Raw genomic sequence first — 19,704 nt, 5'->3', positions numbered from 1 at the left:
TCAAATTGACTTTGATAAACTAATGAGCATAAGGTTTGAGATAATAACAAAAATAAAAAAGGTGAGATTGGACAACCTTGTCGTATTCCTTTGTAAATGTTAAACGTGGAGGATATTCCATGAGAGTTTGACACAGCTATTGCCACCATTACACAGAGTTAGCATCAACAAAAAAATGACCAAACTTCAAATGCTTAAGACAATCAAAGATAAAATTGTAACTTACGGTATCAAATGCTTTCTGAAAATTTTAAAATCAGGTAACAGGAAAGTCATCCAATACATCACAATTCTCAATCTAACACTAGCCTCAGATTATTAGATATATGGTGCCCTTTCATACATCATGATTGACATTCATGAATCAGATCATTCAAGCGTATCTTTAACCTTTTCACAAAGATTTAGGCTATAATTTTGTAATCGTCATTTAGGAGTGTGATTGGACAGCAATGATCAATAATGAAGAGATCCTTGTGGTTTATGTATGAGAGTAATAACCCCTTGCTTCAGAGAGGCAGGTAGTTCTCCCTTCTTTATAGCCTCCTTAAAGGCTTCAAGTAAAACATTTGCTCTTTCTTCAGAGAATGTTTTGTCAAATTCAGAGGTTAATCCATCACAACCTTGAGATTTGTTATTTTTTAGTCGAGCAACCCCATATCGGATGTCCATAATGGATAAATCTTGACAACAAGACCGATTTGAATTCTTCATTAACCGAGTTAACATTCTCTATTGAATAAAGGAGAACCTTAGAGTCACTCAAACTGTTATCTTAAGGAGTAAAGATTCTCATAAAACTTAGTGGTAAAGTCTGATAACAACTCTCTATCCTCAGCGGTTACCCCATTAATCTTAAATTATTCGAAGTATGTTGAGTTCTCCTCTTTTCAAAATTAAAAAGTATCTGTTCTTTTTGCCTTTTTCAAGCCATTGTTTTCTGGATCTTTATGAAGGCACCTCTAGCCTTTTCCTCATAAAATGTATCTACTGTAGTTGATTCTTCCTCATGAAGTGTGATATCAGCTATTTTCTCAGAGAGCTCAGCTACCTCACATCTTCTTAAAGCAAGCCATTTCCCATAAGTAATACAGGCAGAGTGGATTTTTAAATTTCAGCAGTTCCCAATATTTCCCCTATTCTGCATTAGAGGTAGCTACATTTCAGTAAACAGAAATTAGATTCTTAATCACAGTTTTTCAATCACCATGCAATAACAATGAGTTATTCAATTTCCAATAACCACCCGAGTATTTCTTATCATCATTACTGCACATTCTTACAGTCAGCCATATGACTTTATGATCATCAGGACTGCAGGCAGTATTTTTACCTCTACAGTGTTAACCTTTAGTCTTGAGCCCATCACCCACAAGTCAATTCTTGATTGTAGTGAAGATCTCTCTTACTCCATGTATATTGTTTCTCTCCAGGATTTTTAACTTTCCATATGTCAATTAAGTCCAGGATTTGACAGAAAGTCACCAATTTGTTCACACCAATGTTAGGCCTATGGGGCAATCTATCAGTCTCATAATAAACCATATTAAAATCCCCACCAACTATTATCTGACTGGATGGATATTTTCTCATAAAAATGTAAAACATTTCCTCAATTTCCTCTAGAGTAAGTAATTTGGAGGACTAGAACAGTATCTATATACAGTATATTACACAACACATAACCTGTCCATGTGGTTGACGACCGCTACTAGCAAATGTCCATTGGTGTCAATTTGAGTAAACAAAAATGTCCCTTTGAAATTGTCTGCTAAAATGTGGCGGGCCAGGCGCATGTACGCTGACACGGTCGCCAGGTGTACGGTGTTTCCTCCGACACATTGGTGTGGCTGGCTTCCGGGTTAAGCGGGCATTGTGTCAAGAAACAGTGTGGCTTGGTTGGGTCGTGTTTCGGAGGACGCGTGGCTCTCGACCTTCGCCTCTCCCGGGGCCGTACAGGAGTTGCAGCGATGAGACAAGACTGTAACTACCAATTGGATACCACGTAAAAGGGGTAAAAGTTAAAAATAGAAATAAATTGCCACCCTAGCTGAATGATTAGTCCCGTGGGCCAAGATAATGTCACTGCCCCACTGATTTTTCAAAAAATTATAGTCCTCTTTGCATGAATGTGTCTCTATAAAAAGGTGCTTCATAATTGTATTAACAGAAGTCTTAACTTGTAAACCATAACCACAATTCAAAACTAGAATGCTCAGTTTGTTGTGGGGAAGGGGCTACCTTATAAGGCTAAGGATAAGGATAAGGTGGAGCAAATCCCCTAAGTCTAATTAATTTTTTTGTCAGCGAAAAAGGCTCTGATTCCCCTGTAGTACCCACCCTTTCCTTGATTTCGGGCCTGTTGGACGAGAGGCCACTACTTTGCCTTTGCTGCCTTGTGTGCTGCAGTCAGGTCCTCACCGAATCAATATTTTCTCTCTTTCAGAAAGGTGCTTTCCGTTGCTTTCTTTCAAACGGCATCTCTCGCTGTGCGGAAAGCAAACTGAATGATGATCGAGCGGCTGCCGATGGCATCTTGCTTTGTCCCAATACGATGAGCGGCATCCACAGCCATGTCCATATATCCTTTGTGGAAGTCCGGAACCACATGGTTACAGATGTCTCTTACTATGTGCTTCACATTCTCACCCTGGTCCTCGGGGACACCACAAAGCCGTAGCCCTGCCGTATACGGTATCACTCCGACAAGCGCTCTTGCATATCTGCAATGGTCTTCTCCTTTGCAGTACATTTATCAGAGGTTGCAGTGGTTGCACGTTTAAGCTCTCCGATACTCTCATATGCATGATTCAGGGTCATCTTGAGGTCAACAATTATTTATGTATTTTCATGTATAATTTTTTTGTTTATCTTTATAGTGACAGCATCGATTATGTTGACCTAGAGTTCACGCTAAGACAATTCTGTCTCTGTCTTTTTAGGTGCAGGACTATTGACAAGAGTTCCTGAATCAACCGAATGTCCAGATTCCTCCATTTATTCTCCTGAGGAGTCTGGTGGTGTTTTCTACCTGGTGTATGAGTGGTCAGTTAGCAACTGCCTTCTTCTTTGCCAAGTTTCTGATCAAGTTAACGGTCTACTGAGCGTTGCTCTCTGTTGTGTTTATTATAAATCAAATCAATTAAATAAGTTTGAGAGGGATAAAAGTTACTCGGAGCAAGATAAAATCCCATCTGCACTCGCCGCCATCTTTCTGGAACCCCCTCAGGATGAAGTTGGTGAAGAGCAACTTTAGAAACATGCAGTCGACTGCAGCAGAGAGGAAGAGAGAGGCTGAACTTGGCGGAAAATCTGTCTCCCTCCAGGAGGTGGCGTTTTTTTCTTCATTGTTTCACCCACCAATCAAAGAGATTTTTGTATGGAGGTCAATGAGAGTTGAATTTGGTCACCAAAATAATGTATGGCATATTTACTGAATTAGGTTTATTTGATCTAATAGAAGTTTTGTAATGCTTAAGTTATGAGTGTACTGATATAAGCAGGAGACGTGACATCCCGGCAACTTTGAGAAAAAATCAAATCAAACTTTATTTGTTTACATGCGCCGAATACAACAGGTGTAGACCTTACCGTGAAATGCTTACTTACAAGCCCCTAACCAACAATGCAGTTCAAGAAGAGTTAAGAAAATATTTACCAAATCAAATCAAATCAAATTTATTTATATAGCCCTTCGTACATCAGCTGATATCTCAAAGTGCTGTACAGAAACCCAGCCTAAAACCCCCAAACAGCAAACAATGCAGGTGTAAAAGCACGGTGGCTAGGAAAAACTCCCTAGAAAGGCCAAAACCTAGGAAGAAACCTAGAGAGGAACCAGGCTATGTGGGGTGGCCAGTCCTCTTCTGGCTGTGCCGGGTAGAGATTATAACAGAACATGACCAAGATGTTCAAATGTTCATAAATGACCAGCATGGTTGAATAATAATAAGGCAGAACAGTTGAAACTGGAGCAGCAGCACAGTCAGGTGGACTGGGGACAGCAAGGAGTCATCATGTCAGGTAGTCCTGGGGCACGGTCCTAGGGCTCAGGTCCTCCGAGAGAGAGAAAGAAAGAGAGAATTAGAGAGAGCATATGTGGGGTGGCCAGTCCTCTTCTGGCTGTGCCAGGTGGAGATTATAACAGAACGTGGCCAAGATGTTCAAATGTTCATAAATGACCAGCATGGTTGAATAATAGTAAGGCAGAACAGTTGAAACTGGAGCAGCAGCATGGCCAGGTGGACTGGGGACAGCAAGGAGTCATCATGTCAGGTAGTCCTGGGACATGGTCCTAGGGCCCAGGCCAGTTGAAACTGGAGCAGCAGCATGGCCAGGTGGACTGGGGACAGCAAGGAGTCATCATGTCAGGTAGTCCTGGGGCATGGTCCTAGGGCTCAGGTCCTCCGAGAGAGAGAAAGAAAGAGAGAAGGAGAGAATTAGAGAACGCACACTTAGATTCACACAGGACACCGAATAGGACAGGAGAAGTACTCCAGATATAACAAACTGACCCTAGCCCCCCGACACATAAACTACTGCAGCATAAATACTGGAGGCTGAGACAGGAGGGGTCAGACAAACGAAAGTTAAAAATAATAAAAAGTAACACAATACAATAACGACGCTATATACAGGGGGTACCGGTACTGAGTCAGTGTGCGGGGGTACAGGTTAGAGGTCATTTGTACATGTAGGTAGGGGTATTAGTGACTATGCATAGATAATAACCAGTGAGTAGCAGCAGTGTACAAAACAAATGGGGGGGGGGGGTCAATGTAATAGTATGGATTAATTATCCAGCAGTCTTATGGCTTGGGGGTAGAAGCTGTTAATGAGCCTTTTGGTCCTAGATTTGGCACTCTGGTACCACTTGCCGTGCGGTAGCAGAGAAAACAGTCTATGACTTGGGTGACTGGGGACTCTGACAATTTATTGGTTTTCCTCTGACACCGCCTATTATATAGGTCCTGGATTACAGGAATCTTGGTCCCAGTGAAGTACTGGGCTGTACGCACTACCCTCTGTAGCGCCTTACAGTCAGATGCCGAGCAGTTGCCATACCAGGCGGTGATGCAATCGGTCAGGATGCTCTTGATGGTGCAGCTGTAGAACTTTTTGAGGATCTGGGGACCCATACCAAATCTTTTCAGCCTCCTGAGGGGGAAAAGGATTTGTCGTGCCCTCTTCACGACTGTCTTGGTGTGTTTGTACAATGATAGTTTTCTGGACACCAAGGAACTTGAAACTCTCGACCCGCTCCGCTCCAGCCCCGTTGATGTTAACGGGGGCCAGTTCGGCCCTCCTTTTCCTATAGTCCACGATCAGCACCTTTGTCTTTCTCACATTGAGAGAGAGATTGTTATCCTGGCATCACACTGCCAGTTCTCTGACCTCCTCCCTATAGGCTGTCTCATTGCTGTCGGTGATCAGACCTACCACTGTTGTGTCGTCAGAAAACATCATGATGGTGTTGGAGTTGTTTGGCCACGCAGTCGTGGGTGAACAGGGAGTACAGGATGGGACTAAGTACACACCCCTGAGGGGCACCAGTGTTGAGGATCAGCGTGGCAGATGTGTTGTTGCCTACCCTTACCACCTTGGGGGGCGGCCCGTCAGGAAGCCCAGGATCCAGTTACAGAGGGAGGTGTTTAGTCCCAGAGTCCTTAGCTTAGTGATGAGCTTCATGGGCACTATGGTGTTGAACTCTGAGATGTAGTCAATGAACAGCATTCTCACATAGGTGTTCCTTTTGTCCAGGTGGGAAAGGGCAGTGTTCCTGGAGTGCTCTGTAAGGGTGAAGGAGATTGAGGTGGCAAAGGTTAGAGCAGTAATTTGAATCTCCTATGCGGAGGCGATTAAAATAATTGAGAAAACAAGTGCTGCTAGTGAAAATATGGTAGTGGATGCACCACAGCCTGTAGTAAATGTTTGCTGCCAGTCAAAAGACACCCTGTTATGTTAAAAAAAAAGTGGGTTTTGTGGTGTTCATTGCCACAGTTATAAACTGTTTGGCACAAATCTCAAAGAAGTCTAAGAACTGGACATTTTTCTGGCTGTGGCAGAAAAGTTTGGGGGATTTAAGGATTTTACATTTGAAGACTTGCAAGGGGTACTGGTGCCGGAAGACCCGCCCTCCCAGGTTCCCCTTGAGCCTTTGTAGGGATCAGATCTTTTAAAAAAATTTTTAATGTTGTTTGATTTAGCTTAGTTTATTAATAGATTTTTGGGGTCATTTTGAAGTTTTTTGGGGGGTATTTAGTTCCATTTTTGGTCATCCTGTTTCCATCCCACACAGTAGGTGGCGGGATACACATTTAAAATGTGCGATCGCCAATATACCATAGAAGAAGAAGTAGTCCCGGTCGGCAGAACGAAGATGGCAGCTGAAAGCGAGTGAGTTTGTTGATGATAGCGTGTAGGTGGAGAAAATGTGGCAAATGCCTGTATAATACGTTCATTCATATTCAATACAATTTAATTGAAGATGTATCTTCAAATGATATGTACGTTGTAGATTGTGGTTAGCTAGCTATGTGTCACTATCTTGCTAGCTCCGGCGGCTAGCTGGCTAGCGTTAGCTACATACACCATGTTAACTAAACGACACTGCTGAGTGCAAGGTATGATGCGTGTTGTGATCATACGAAAAGGCTCTTGCAGGCAAGCTGTTTGTTCAGCATTGTAATTTACCAAATAGATTACATTACATACAGTGCTAGTTAGCTGACATCCATTTAGGAAAATATACAAAGTTTATATCGGCTTGAACCAGAATCTGGCCTTAAAGGAGACGTTGAACGTGGCGAGGAGAATCGACCAGATTCTGGTTCAGTGCTACGTCGTTCCATGTCATTTCAGCAAGCCATGACACACACCATCTCAGATTGTTCTGAAATAATTTCCGTAGTTAGAAACCGATAACGTTAGCATTCCTGACACATTGTTTTGCTGAAATGTAATTGACCTGAGAAATTAATGATTGATTACACACAAATGGGCAATTTTAAATGTATGGAATTCATAATATCCAATAAATATAGTACCTAACATCCGGTTTTGACCGTACTTTTTTCTAACAAATGAAGTCCAAGGAAATGGTCAAACGCCAGCCATGGACCCCTCGCACCAAATTCCCCACAAGTAGTATGGCGCTGCGGCTCGGAGTATTGTTTCTTTGTCTTATGTAATGTATTCTCATAGAATTAGTTGATTTTTATTTTTCTCCCCCTGTTTAGAGAAATTAGTCATTGAAATTGTTAGGTTTATGTCCTATCCTGCATTCTGATATTACCAGTTTCTGACCACTAGATGGTGGTGTTCCTGCTAGTATTTGATGATTATTTATTTTTAAACAGCCCCTCAATGTTAAAGGGACAGTTAATCAAAATCACAATTACATTGGTTTCCTTACCCTGTAAGTGGTTTATGGACAAGGTATGACAGCAACCCATGCTTTTGGTTTTGTTTCCCTGGCCACTGTTTCAAATGCTAATGTTTTAGCATTTGTGACACAATTCCAATGCAAGTCAATGGGACAGTGCCTAACAGAAAGTCTACACCCCCTTGGATTTCTTCACATTTTATTTTGTTACAAAGTGGGATTAAAATGGTTCAATTGTCATTTTGTCAACGATCTACGCAAAGTACTCTGTCAAAGTGGAAGAAAAATGTAATTTCTTTTTAAAGATGAATGAAACACTTACACCTTAATTAAATAGGTATTCACCCCCCTGAGTCAATGTTAGAAACAACTTACACCTGTGAGTCTTCTTGGGTTAGTCTCATAAGAGCTTTGCAGGCTGTGTCACATCCGGCTGTGATTGGGAGTCATAGCACAATTGGCCCAGCATCGTCCGGATTTTGCCGGAGTAGGCCGTCATTCTAAATAAGAATTTGTTCTTAGCAGACATGCCTAGTTAAATCAAAATTCTTCATGCTCTGTCAAGATGTTGGTTATCATGGCTTGACAGCAATTTTCAAGTCTTGCCATAGATTTTCAAGCAACTACTGAGTATGCTCAGTTCAGAAGTATGACTGCATCTTTGTGTCTGGGTAGTTTAATACATCATCCACAGCATAATTATTAACTTGACCATCCTTTAAGATATATTCAATGTCTTGATTTATCTACCAATCACTGCCCTTATTATTATGAGGCTTTCGAAAAGCTCCCTGTTCTTTAGTTGAATCTGTGCTTGAAATTCAATACTTGACTGAGGGAGATGTTGTGTATGGGGGACAGAGGAAGGGGGAGTTATTCAAAAAGCATGTCAACACCTATTTCACACACACTGAGTCCATCTAACTTGTGTTATTTGTTAAGCCAAATTTGACTTCTGAATTAATTTAGGCTTGTATAAACAAATTGGAGGAATACTTATGCAATGACAATTTGAGTTATTACATTTAGTCTTTTCACTTTGACTTTATGGAGTATTTTACGTAGATCGATGACAAATGCTAAGTTAGTGGACGACAACCAAAGCATGGTGGGGTTCTTATAAAACACCTCGAGCCACACCGTCTAGTGGTCAGAACCTGATGATGTAGGATGAAACCTAAACCTAACAACTTTAATTACTCATTTCTCTGAACAGGGTTTTGAAAACCATCACCAAATTCACTGGGAATACATTACAAAGGCTGAAGAAACAATACCCTGAACCGCAGCAAAATACCACTTGTCAGACAGAGAACTAATTCTATTTACTCATTGTTGGAAAAAAGTTTGGTCCAAATCAGGTGTTTGATTTATTATATGAATCCTATAAATTAAAATAGCCCATTTGGGTGCAATCAATTACTTTGGTTTTTCACCTGGTTAAATAAAGGTGAAATAAAAAAAATAAAAAACTTTGGTTTTTCAGAGATCAAATTATATTTCTAACAAAATAATTTCTGAACAGTCTGAGATGGTGGGTGTCAATCCTCTTTCGTGTGCTTTATGAGGTTAAACGACCCTGCTGTCATTTTATAGCTAGCTTGACCATTTCCCACGCATGATTAACTGAGCTATGCAGGGTCTACATTCTCACATTTGGTTTCGCTAGTTAATGATCCTGCAGTAAGTCAATGCGTTACAGTTCAAGCCATTTCTGCCGTAACATCCAGATTGTTGCATCATTCATTGACATTGGCTACATCTCCTCTCTACAGTGTGCTGTCTGAGATTGAGGTTCTCCAGTCCATCTATCTGGATGAGCTGCAGATTAACAGGAGAGATGGGTGAGCCACTCAGTTTGATGATAACCCATGCCCCAGAACACCACTAAGACCTCACTTTGATGGTAGCAGTATTTTGCTGACTCATGAATCTATATAAATACCAGCTGTAGCCTGGTTGCAGATCTGTTTGTGCCCTGGTGTGGCATAGCAACAAATGACAAAATAACTTGGTTCACCTTAAGCACATACAGTATAGATCTGTGACCAGACTATAATACTATACATAAACACACCACGCCATTGTATCAGAGGTGCGGTGTGCTTGTTAGCTATGTTTTTTTTGTCGCGTCACGAGGCTGGACCAGATAGAGGGATATTGCAGGTCTGTTGCATCATACTCAGCTGATTGTTGCGTTCCCTCTGTATTCAACATCCTGTCCTCCCAACTGCTCTCTGAAGAGGTCTGTCATCCTTCACACTTAAACAGACATCTCTTTCTGCCCTCTCTTCTATCCCCGGGTGTTTTACTATAATGTATGAGTGATTAGCCTCCCCCGGCCAATGGATAAGACTAGATGAATAGCTGATGGGCTTTGAAGTGGGTGCGTGTGTTTAATTGACATTGTCTGTTGCTCTCTCTTATAGGGGATGGGAGGTGAGTCTGGTTCTATATCCCTCCACGGGTGAAGATTCCCTCTCTCAGTTTGTGCGACTCACCCTAACTTTGACTCTCGACTTGCAGGTATGTTCATATTCCCTGCTACCTTGTCCTTTGCAATCCATTTGATTGTAAAAAGAAATATTCCCTGTCCCCTGGCTTAGGTCATGCATATAGGTTACTTGTGTAAAAAAATAAAAAATAATTGTGTACCCCCTAAATATACTGGCCTTCCCTTCTCCTGGAGAGCTACCTACAAGGTGTGTACACTTTTTTTTGTGTATTGGTGCAGGGATGTAACAAACGCCTGCTTACCCAGTAGTTCTCCAGGACTGGAGTTGACACTTCCTGTCATTGTGAAAGTTTTTCCTCATGCTCTCATAATTTCCTTTCCTTAGAACCCTGCCCTGTCCTTTTCATTCTCAGGACATGCCACTTTCAAATGTTATACACGATCTCTCTTTCTCTTCCTAAGTATCCCTCCTCTCCTCCCTCCATTTCCATCCACAACCCTCGGGGTCTTTCTGATGACAAGCTGTGCAGGTAACGAGAGTAAATCTGTTGTCCTCCATCTTAGGTTCATTGTAGTCTGCTCTGATGAAGGGTAGTTTAATTTAGTGTATGTCCCCTGTTGCTTGTGTTGCTCCAAGATTTCTCTCTCTCTCTCCCAGTGTGCAGAAATGTCTGCAGACAGAGGCGGAGTCCTGCCTGGGTTCCCCTGTGTTGTACCAGCTCATTGAGGCCAGTTCTCTTTCTTTCTTCCCGTTTCTCTCATTCTCTCTGTTCTTATTTGAAATCTCTTAGTTGGAGACTACAGTAATTTAAGAACTGTATTTGTGATATTATAATTAGAACTGTGGATCAAAGATGCCCTTTGTCCTGATTTTAAAAAAAAATGTTTTTTAAAATTTAGGAATGTATAAATAGAGAATATCAAGTACCTGACTCGGTCCCTCTTTTCTCTGTCTCTCTCAGAAAGCCAAAGAGATCCTGACGGAGAGCAATATTCCCCATGGGAACTGCGTCATCTGCCTTTACGGGTTTAAGGTGATCTGTTTTAATGAGTATTTCCATTAGACCACACAAGATGAGAATTTAAACTAGTCTTCCTGTTTGAAACTCTCTGTAGCCCATGTTAACACCAATCCAATGCTTTTGAAATCCGTGAGGGGGAGTGAGCAAGTGGACACAAAATGGAACCGCAGCATTGTGTGTCATGTAAACCTTGTCCTCCCTTGTCTTTCTGGTCTGTCCCAGGATGGGGAGGCGTTCACCAAGACCAGATGCTACCACTACTTCCACTCCCACTGCCTAGGCCGCTACATCACCCACTCTGAGACTGAGCTCCAGGAGAGGGAGAAGGAGCTGGAGCAGGACAAGACACGGGAGAGGACCGACGATGAGGTGAGATCAAGTATCCATATGCAGCAGTAGAATTGACTGGGAGTTGCTGAAGTGAAACTGCATTTTTTGGGGGGGGGGGGGTCAAAGTATATATATATATATATATATATTTTTGCTATATTCCTGGAGATTTTAGTGATGATTCATTTAGTGGTCATTTTGACTGGCGGTTCTTTCTCCCTCCCCCTGTAGGAGCTAACCGTTGTGTGTCCCGTGTGTAGAGAACCTCTGACTTACAACGTTGCCCAGCTCCTGTCCAATCCCGCCCCTAGCTTTCCAAAGGTAAAGACACAACTGCACACACTGACGACACACTGTACTGCTATGTTGCTTCTTGTAGCTGTTCTTTTTTCCTCTACAGTACTGTCATAATTTGGCTTGCAATTTCAACTACACCACTTGTGGTACACCACACCTTCAATTATAGTGGCTGCTATTGCAAATACATCCATTTGTGCTGACCTCTACTTCACTCAGCTGGAGGGAGCGGTGATAGGGGTGGAGTTCCGGCAGAAGTGGGCTGAGCTCCAGAACCTTTTGGAGCGTCAGAAAGCAAAAGGCGGTATTATTGACACAGAGGCGGAGTCTAACCGCTTCCTCATACATATTAATGAGGTAAGGAACAAGGAGGGGCTTAGCAAACAATATTAGCTGAAGTGTGTCTGTGCGTGAGCGTACACTTTCCTGATGATGTATCTTAATTAAACAACATTGCGACTTGTTTTTCACAGCCGCCTCCCGACTTGGACAACGTCACCACTGACGGGAATGCCTCTCCCAGCCAATCACTGCTCTCCCTTCCCCCTGCCTCCACCAATCAGATCACAGCACCAAAGCTGCAGCACGCAAGCCACTCGCATCGCAGGGGAAGGCCAGGTCACCAGTACTGGCACCAAGGGCCACAGGGCCACTTCAGGGGCCTGAGGAGGGGAGGGAGAGGCAGGCCCCACACCCACCCAGGGACACCTGTCCCCCCCACTGACCATCTGGACAAACTCTCCCTGTCTTCAGAGAAACATGACAACTTCCACAGTGCTCCTCCTGCCAACTCTCATGACGCACCGATCAAAGCCAGACTTCAGGAGAACTCTAACCACCCAGAACTGGGACAAGCACAGTTAAGCCAATTGGAGAAGGAAGAAGGGGAGGGACGTACGGAGCTAGGCCAACAAGAGGCTCCAGTTCCTAAATACGGTCAGCCAATAAGCAAATCGAGCCTGGACACTCCTAAAATGGACATCCCACCTAGCAACGGCATGGAAATGGAGCCTGGGCGAGGCCATAGGGAGAGGGGAAGGAGGAGAGGCCCTCGCGGTTCAGCGCAACAGCCTGACCAATGGCAAGAGCGGTATTTCAGAGGAACGGACCAATGGGATGCTCGGGGGGGCAGGCACCATCGCTACTGGGACGGGCGAGGTCAGCGAAGCAGGGGAGGTGCCAACTACCCCCGTGGCAGAGCTCACATGGCTGGTGGGAGGGGCTTCCATCAGAGTGTGGGACAGGTGGAGAGAGAGGGTGCTGCTCTATGACAAAGGTACAAAGGAGGAACTAAGAACAGCTATGTCTGTACCTCCATTTGCATTCTCGATACACCTAAAATAAAGCTTTGCATTGTCTGGCACCTAAGTGAACCGGTGTGTCCTGCCTTCTTTCCTATTGCCGTTTGAATTGTTGTTGTCAGTGGGCAGTTGTTTAGTTTACACTGAAGCATTCTTTTTGCTGCATAAGATACTAATGACAGGGTACAGTTGTCCTGAGGGAACATACAGCACATTTATTATTGACAGAATTCGGCTGAAATTGACCTCCCTTGAGTATCAAACACTTATTTTCCCCACCCTCTTCTTTTTTCCTCCTGCTTTCCCTCCACCCCTTATTTCTGCATACCTCCCCTCCCCTGGGCGTCCAGCCTCACCCCCAGCCCAGTAGTAGCAGTAGTAATAGGCCGGGCGAGAGAGCGCCTCTGCTGGATGTCTGGCCGCTGCTGACGCGGCCCAGTGGGTACACTGACACCCCGGGGGAAGCGTAGACGGGGCGCCCGTTGAGGCGCTGCACTGGCCGGTAGATGTTTCTGTACTTCAGGGTTTTAGGAAACCGCTCCACCTGAGAGTGGGACAGGGGTATGAAAGGATTATCTTAGGCACTGTACATTATGAGGGATACATGTGGAAAATCGGATGTCTGAAATAAAAATGGATGGCCCTCACTTCAGTAAAATATATTTTTACCTGACCTTACCTGAAAGCTTGAAAAAAGTGACCCTCTCCTACACCCCAAATAATAATTAAAAGGTGCGCTATACAGAAATCGCTCTGCCATTTCCTGGTTGCAAACATTCTAATAGTTGCTTAATTTCAGTGATGGAAAAAGCAATGTAGACAATCAGTGCCATCTAAACCCCTGTGAAATAAACACTACATGACCAAAAGTATGTGGACATGTGCTTGTCAAACATCATTCCAAAATCATGGGCATTAATATGGAGTTGGTACCCCCCCCCCCCTTTGCTGCTGTAACAACCTCCACTCTTCTAGGAAGGCTTTCCACTAGATGTTGGAACATTGCTGCGGGGACTTGCTTCAATTCAGCCACGAGCATTAGTGAGGGCACTGATGTTGGGCAATTAGGCCTGGCTCACTGTCGGAATTTCAATTCATCCCAAACGTATTCGATGGGGTTGAGTTCGAGGCTCTGCAGGTCAGTCAAGTTCTTCCACACCGATCTCGACAAACTATTTCTGTATGGATATCGCTTTGTGCACAGGGGCATTGTCATGCTGAAACAGGAAAGGGCCTTCCCCAAACTGTTGCCACAAAGTTGGAAGCGCAGAATTGTCTAGAATGACATTGTATGCTGTAGCGTTAAGATTTCCCTTCACTGGAACTAAGGGGCCTAGCCCAAACCATGAAAAACAGCCCCAGACCATTATTCCTCCACCAAATTTTAGTTGGCACTATGCATTGGGTTAGGTAGTGTTCTCATGGCATCCCAGATTTGTCTGTCGGGCTTGCCAAATGATGAAGTGTGATTCATCACTCCAGAGAATGCGTTTCCACTGCTCCAGAGTCCAATGGTGGCGAGATTTACACCAATCCAGCCGACGCTCAGCATGGTGATCTTAGGCTTGTGTGTGGCTGCTCGGCCATGGAAATCCCTTTCATGAAGCTCCCGACAAACAGTTCAGAGGCAGTTTGGAACTTGGCCGTGAGTGTTGCAACCAAGGACAGACGATTTTTACGTGCTACGAGCTCAGCACTCTGTGGTCCCGTTCTGTGAGCTTGTGTGGCCTACCACTTAGCGGCTGAGCCATTGTTGCTCCTAGATGTTTCCACTTCACAATAACAGCACTTACAGTTGACCCGGGCAGCTCAAGCTGGGCAGGAATTTGACGAACTGACTTGTTGGAAAGGTGGCATCCTATGACGGTGCCACGTTGAAAGTCACTGAGCTCTTCAGTAAGGCCATTCTACTGCCAATGTTTGACTATGGAGATTGCATGGCGGTGTGCTTGATTTTGTACACCTGTCAGCAACGGGTGATGCTGATATAGCCGAATCCACTAATCTGAATGGGTGTCCACATAAAGCGTATTTCCCATAACCAAAAGTATTGTATTGTCAGCTGTTTGAAGCTGGTGTACCAAACCTAATGTATAAGACGCAAAGATTACATTTAAGAACAGGAAGCATAGAAATAGCGAACAGAACAGATCTACTGCTTCTTAGACTTGCTTTCACTGAGAATGACAGATCTATAACTCACATTTCTACGTGAATTTTGTTGGTCGCCCAAAAAGTAACATATTGCAGTGGATAGCAGAGAACATGCCTACATTCACCACTGCAGACAGGGGTGAAAAGATCTCCATTTCAGTAAAAGCACTACATGAATACAGTATTACTTCTTATTTGCGGCCCAATAAAAAAAATTGCCTTGTATAAACGCATTTCATGCAGTTCTATGTCATTTTACATGATTGGAGACGAGCAGAATCTTTTTAAATTCCACAACAGAGCATGACAACGAATGAATGCACGCTGCATAATCTGAGATGTTTTGATTTCTATACAGGCTAATATATAAAAAATAAAAAAATAGGATAGTCTAAGTCCTCATCTTCACACTCCCCCCTCTCTCTCAAACTGAACAGGACATCAGTAGGCCTAATCCGCACGCACAGATATTGAATTTTTGGGACAAATACAATTTCTTTTGCAGAAGAAGCCTTTGACTTTCTTCCTGAAGGGCCACAGTATACTTAGACATCAGCAAGAGCAGGCCAAGGCTCATGATTGTGGTAGGTCGTTTTATATACACACTCCAAGTACATTTTCCCCAGGACTGAGTTTGGGAAATGCTGGCCTAGGTCTATAGTATAGGCTATGGATCACTTGATTGAGACCACACTAGGCGCATCTGATATTGCACGCCCAGCAGAGAATAAGGGATGAAGGGGCAGCATTGGGCACACATCGAGATATAAGCAACTAATTCTCAAACACTAAGCAATATGACATTTAATCTATTACAAATGACATGACCCTCCCCTGGACTAAATTTAAAAAATGTAACACTCCCCCTGACTGAACTTGAAAAAGCACGAACCTCCCCCATTTTCCTCTGGGTAACAATTGTGTAAATTTCAACCGCTGCCTTAGGGCTTCTTCAATGGCTCAGGCAAATAAAGCTGCACACTCCTCTTTCATTTGACATACATTTTCCTAAGGAGAACGCTTGCTGGAGTGTAAATCCAACCAATCGACAAGTCAGCCCACCACCACTCACTCACCCTCAGCGGGGTTGAAAGAAACCGTAAGCATGCGGTTTTCAGGAAGCGGAGGTGACGACTCAAACCGGATGCTTCCCGTTTCTTCCAGCTCCGCTCAGGCTTTTCTTTTACGCCTGCTATGTTAGGTTACCACTGACTAGATCTCTCCGCAACTTGATTGGCTCTTCGAACACGGTCCATACCACCACTTCATCGCAGGTGGGGGTGGTCAGAGAACCCTGGTAGCGGTAGAACTTGGTGAGGTCCACACTTCCTAGCAGATCACTGATGGATAGTGGCTGCACTATGTCAACTGATGAACCTGAGACATAAGGAGAAGGCTGTAGTATTATAAATACTAGAAACATCACCACCAAAGGGAGGAAGCTCTCCCTTTGTTAGTGCCCTAAAAGCAATGGAGGTTTCACTTTGCTCTTGCTCTCTCTCTCTGCAAATTCAAATGAGCTACATTGGCATAACAATAGAGAATATAAGTACTTTAAAGCTAGCTGGCACCACTGCTCCTCACCCTTCTCTGTTATATTCAGCAGATATGATGTCAAAGTCCTCCAGGATTCCATATGCCATTGGTCGCCTGTCACCTGGAATCCATGGAATGTGTTGATGATAGCACAAATAACAAGCAGTGGAGGCTGGTGGGAGGAGCTATAGGAGGACGGGCTCATTATAACGGCTGGAACGCATCAAACACATGGTAACAGCGTGTTTGACTCCATTCCACTGATTCCATTCCAGCCATTACAATGATCCCGTCCTCCTATAGCTCCTCCCACTGGCCTCCTCTGATAACAAGGTATTCTGCCATAACTCCGATTACTAAGTCAAGAATCATAACTCTGTCATAGTATTGTCATCATCAGTGTAGAACTGTTGTGACGTACATCTATGAAGAATCCAAACACTGCTATCCTCTCCGGGTCAGTCTTAGCCTGCTCCATTGTCAAGCCTTCCTTCAGTGTCACAAGGTGGATCTGAAATCCAACAGAGTCACATCATATAGGACACAACACACACACACACACACAGAGTGATGTGTATTCATGGATGCCAAGGGAAACTAGGCTTCCCAAAAAACTTGACCAATAAAAAAAAAAAATAAAGCATAACATAATTTAGCTTTCATCTCTGTGTTTCAACATTTTCCTTCAATTCGCAAAAGGCTGATTGTATCTCAGAGGAGAAAGCTAAATTACCCATGGATGGAGATAGGGATTTGGATTTGTGGTTTTACTTAATTCTCTGTACTGGCCAATGATTATCACGGCGATTCTGGTCCAACCATTAATTCAAACCTTGTGCCCCTGGCCTGAGAGGATGGAAGTTCAATATGTAGCTAGATGTAGAAAGCTAATGTTAACTAGCTAACGTTGCACAAGAATGGAAGTTAGGCTAGCGAGCAGGCATTTTAGCCAGGTAGCCTAGGACAACAAAAAATGTAAGTGTGTACTGTATGACAGAGATATAGACCATTTCGTCAACATGAAAGAAAGGAGGATGGCATTGGTGTTTCTCTACAAGTAGGGTGAGTCAACATGTTTTTCTACTTGCACAAACGCGCATGCAAACACACACGCACACAGAAATCCAAACCATGGGCAGCCACATCATATTTAGCTTACATTGATTGGACTAATTTTTTGGGGGTATATTTTAGTTGTCACTGTATTAGAGGTGATTTGATGATGTTGACATGTTGAAGTTTAAATGGTGCTGGAATAGTGGAGGCAGCTCTTGTTTTCTTTGTGACTTGAGGTAACTCTCTATGGTAAAAAATCAATAGTTGTTTTGTGGTCCAAAAATTTCAGAAATATTAACTTGCTTGACCAAGCTGTAGGCCATGTAACTGACTTACTGTACATGCAATATGCTTTGTGGACTTCACTGAACATAGGTTGCTATCAGGTTTTGTGATAAAATAAAGGTGTGGCTGAATTTATTCTGCCACTTTGTCTTCTTATTGTCTCTGCCTTTAGGCCTATATGTCATGGTTGCAAGACATATGAATTAACAGGTTATAGAGCAAACAACACAATTATCATAACACAGGTTGGAATATGGCTTTGGGGGGGGGGCTTGGCTTCCCCAGTGATTTTACCCACGCACCGCTACTGCACACACTCTCTCTCTTCTAGTACAGTATCTCACCTCCATGGGGTATCTGACTGAATCCACTGTGTGCTCAGAGCCTGGGTGGCACAGTGAGTCACCTCCCCAGTGGAAATGCATCATGACGGCCGTGTAGCCATGAGGGAGCCCCCCTCCTCTCACCTCCATCAGGCCCTCTAACACACAGCTCACTGGAAGGACGAAAATAAGTTGTGGTTTCCCCATAGTATACGTTAATATGGTATTGTGTATTCACTAACAACTGTTAATGAGTAAATGATACCTGTGTCCTGAGCTACTGAGATTACTTTAAAGAAGACTAGACAACACATGTCCTACAGACACACTATAAGGACAGGACCAAGGAGATTCACCACAAGAGTACCTGTGTGTCCATTGTTGGTGAGGAACTTGATGCTGTGTGGATTAGTGATGTCACTGAAGGTGAGGTTGCGGAGACTGGGGTCAAAGGTCAGCTGGTTAGTATCAATGTTGATCGGCGACTGTCTGACCCCCCCACACTGAGAGTTGGGAAGGGAGGGCCAGAAAGAGGGGCTGTTCTCTAAAAGAGGAGAGAAAAAGAAAGCCTCTGTCAGTTTAAATGTTTGCCGTTCTGAACTGTGTTTGTGTAGCACAATGGACGGAGGTGAAGACAGAACTAGTGAAGTCTTACCACAGCCATTGTGACACCAGGGCTGGTCTAAAAGAAACACATTTGAAAATACATATAATTCATAGAAAATATATTAATATTCATGAAACTTTTAAAAAAAAAAGTTGTTTTGGAAGGCTACGCACCTGCTATAGCTCGTGAACAGAGATAGAGGATAATAGACACAGATGTCTGAAAAGCAAATATAAATACAATGTAGCATAATGATGCATGAAACTAGCTTTGTTATCTACATGATTAGATTTCTGTCCAAATGTAGCCATATCCCTAAATGTATGATTTAAAAAAGAAATCTTACCCACTTGTACAACATAGTTTCATGAGTTTGAATTAATTAACCACATTAATATTGAAAATACATGTTCTTATATGCCTAGCTACAGCCTGCATTGCCCAACCGCCAAAACGACTTTTCAAGGCTATGTGGAACGTTATAACAAGTGTGTAGTGCTGGGGGAGCACGAGCCTCACCTTTTTCAATTTGAAAATACATGGACAATTTATTCTGATCAATTCTAAATAAATGATATTTAATTACGACAAAAAAAATTCACTTAAAAAAACTATAGAATGAAAAACCAAATAAATATGTAGCCTACAGCAGCCTAGAGGTAGGTCTGGCGGAGGCGAGAATGATGAAGAACTGTAGGCTACATGTGGGCATTGCGGAAGCCCTTTGGAGGCTTGACAAATTTGGCCAATCAGAAGGTAAAACAAAAACAAAATCTAAATTCATCATGTCTGTCTTGATGTTCATAAAACCTCACCGACCCCATCTTGCGCAGTGGAACGGAAAACGACATGTGACCACTTGGTTACGGTGACGTTCTGCGGAGGACACCCAAACCAGTGGCCACCTGCAAAGCCCAAGAGCCTGACCCTCTCTGGAAGTTGCTGTCGCCCTGC

General features: G+C 43.3%; 2 protein-coding genes across 3 annotated transcripts; one reads left to right on the top strand and one right to left on the bottom strand.

The window, feature by feature from the left end:
- Positions 1 to 3,521: 3,521 nt before the first annotated feature.
- LOC115110019 (putative carbonic anhydrase 5) lies at positions 3,522 to 18,837 on the bottom strand. Its single transcript, XM_065011105.1, has 8 exons — positions 18,511 to 18,837; positions 18,165 to 18,316; positions 16,901 to 16,990; positions 16,528 to 16,600; positions 15,836 to 16,320; positions 10,142 to 13,333; positions 5,039 to 5,789; positions 3,522 to 4,404 (listed from the first exon to the last, which is right to left on the bottom strand). Exons 2-5 carry the CDS (start codon positions 18,291 to 18,293, stop codon positions 16,136 to 16,138), a joined length of 477 nt encoding a protein of 158 aa, XP_064867177.1. The 5' UTR covers positions 18,294 to 18,316; positions 18,511 to 18,837; the 3' UTR covers positions 3,522 to 4,404; positions 5,039 to 5,789; positions 10,142 to 13,333; positions 15,836 to 16,135.
- On the top strand, positions 6,327 to 12,861 carry rnf25 (ring finger protein 25). Of its 2 annotated transcripts, XM_065011092.1 has the most exons (10): positions 6,327 to 6,396; positions 9,160 to 9,228; positions 9,814 to 9,910; positions 10,302 to 10,369; positions 10,498 to 10,567; positions 10,802 to 10,873; positions 11,084 to 11,230; positions 11,423 to 11,512; positions 11,708 to 11,845; positions 11,962 to 12,861. In XM_065011092.1, exons 1-10 carry the CDS (start codon positions 6,380 to 6,382, stop codon positions 12,757 to 12,759), a joined length of 1,566 nt encoding a protein of 521 aa, XP_064867164.1. In that variant the 5' UTR covers positions 6,327 to 6,379; the 3' UTR covers positions 12,760 to 12,861. The 2 variants fall into 2 exon arrangements, with proteins under 2 accessions (XP_064867164.1, XP_064867165.1); XM_065011093.1 differs by lacking the exon at positions 9,160 to 9,228 and having other exon boundaries at positions 6,365 to 6,396.
- Positions 18,838 to 19,704: the final 867 nt, after the last annotated feature.

The sequence above is a fragment of the Oncorhynchus nerka genome, linkage group LG26 (assembly GCF_034236695.1).
Source record: "Oncorhynchus nerka isolate Pitt River linkage group LG26, Oner_Uvic_2.0, whole genome shotgun sequence".
NCBI classification, from domain to species: Eukaryota; Metazoa; Chordata; class Actinopteri; order Salmoniformes; family Salmonidae; genus Oncorhynchus; species Oncorhynchus nerka.
The sequence above is the reverse complement of the archived record's forward strand: the minus strand, read 5'-3'. Positions and strand labels throughout refer to the sequence as shown.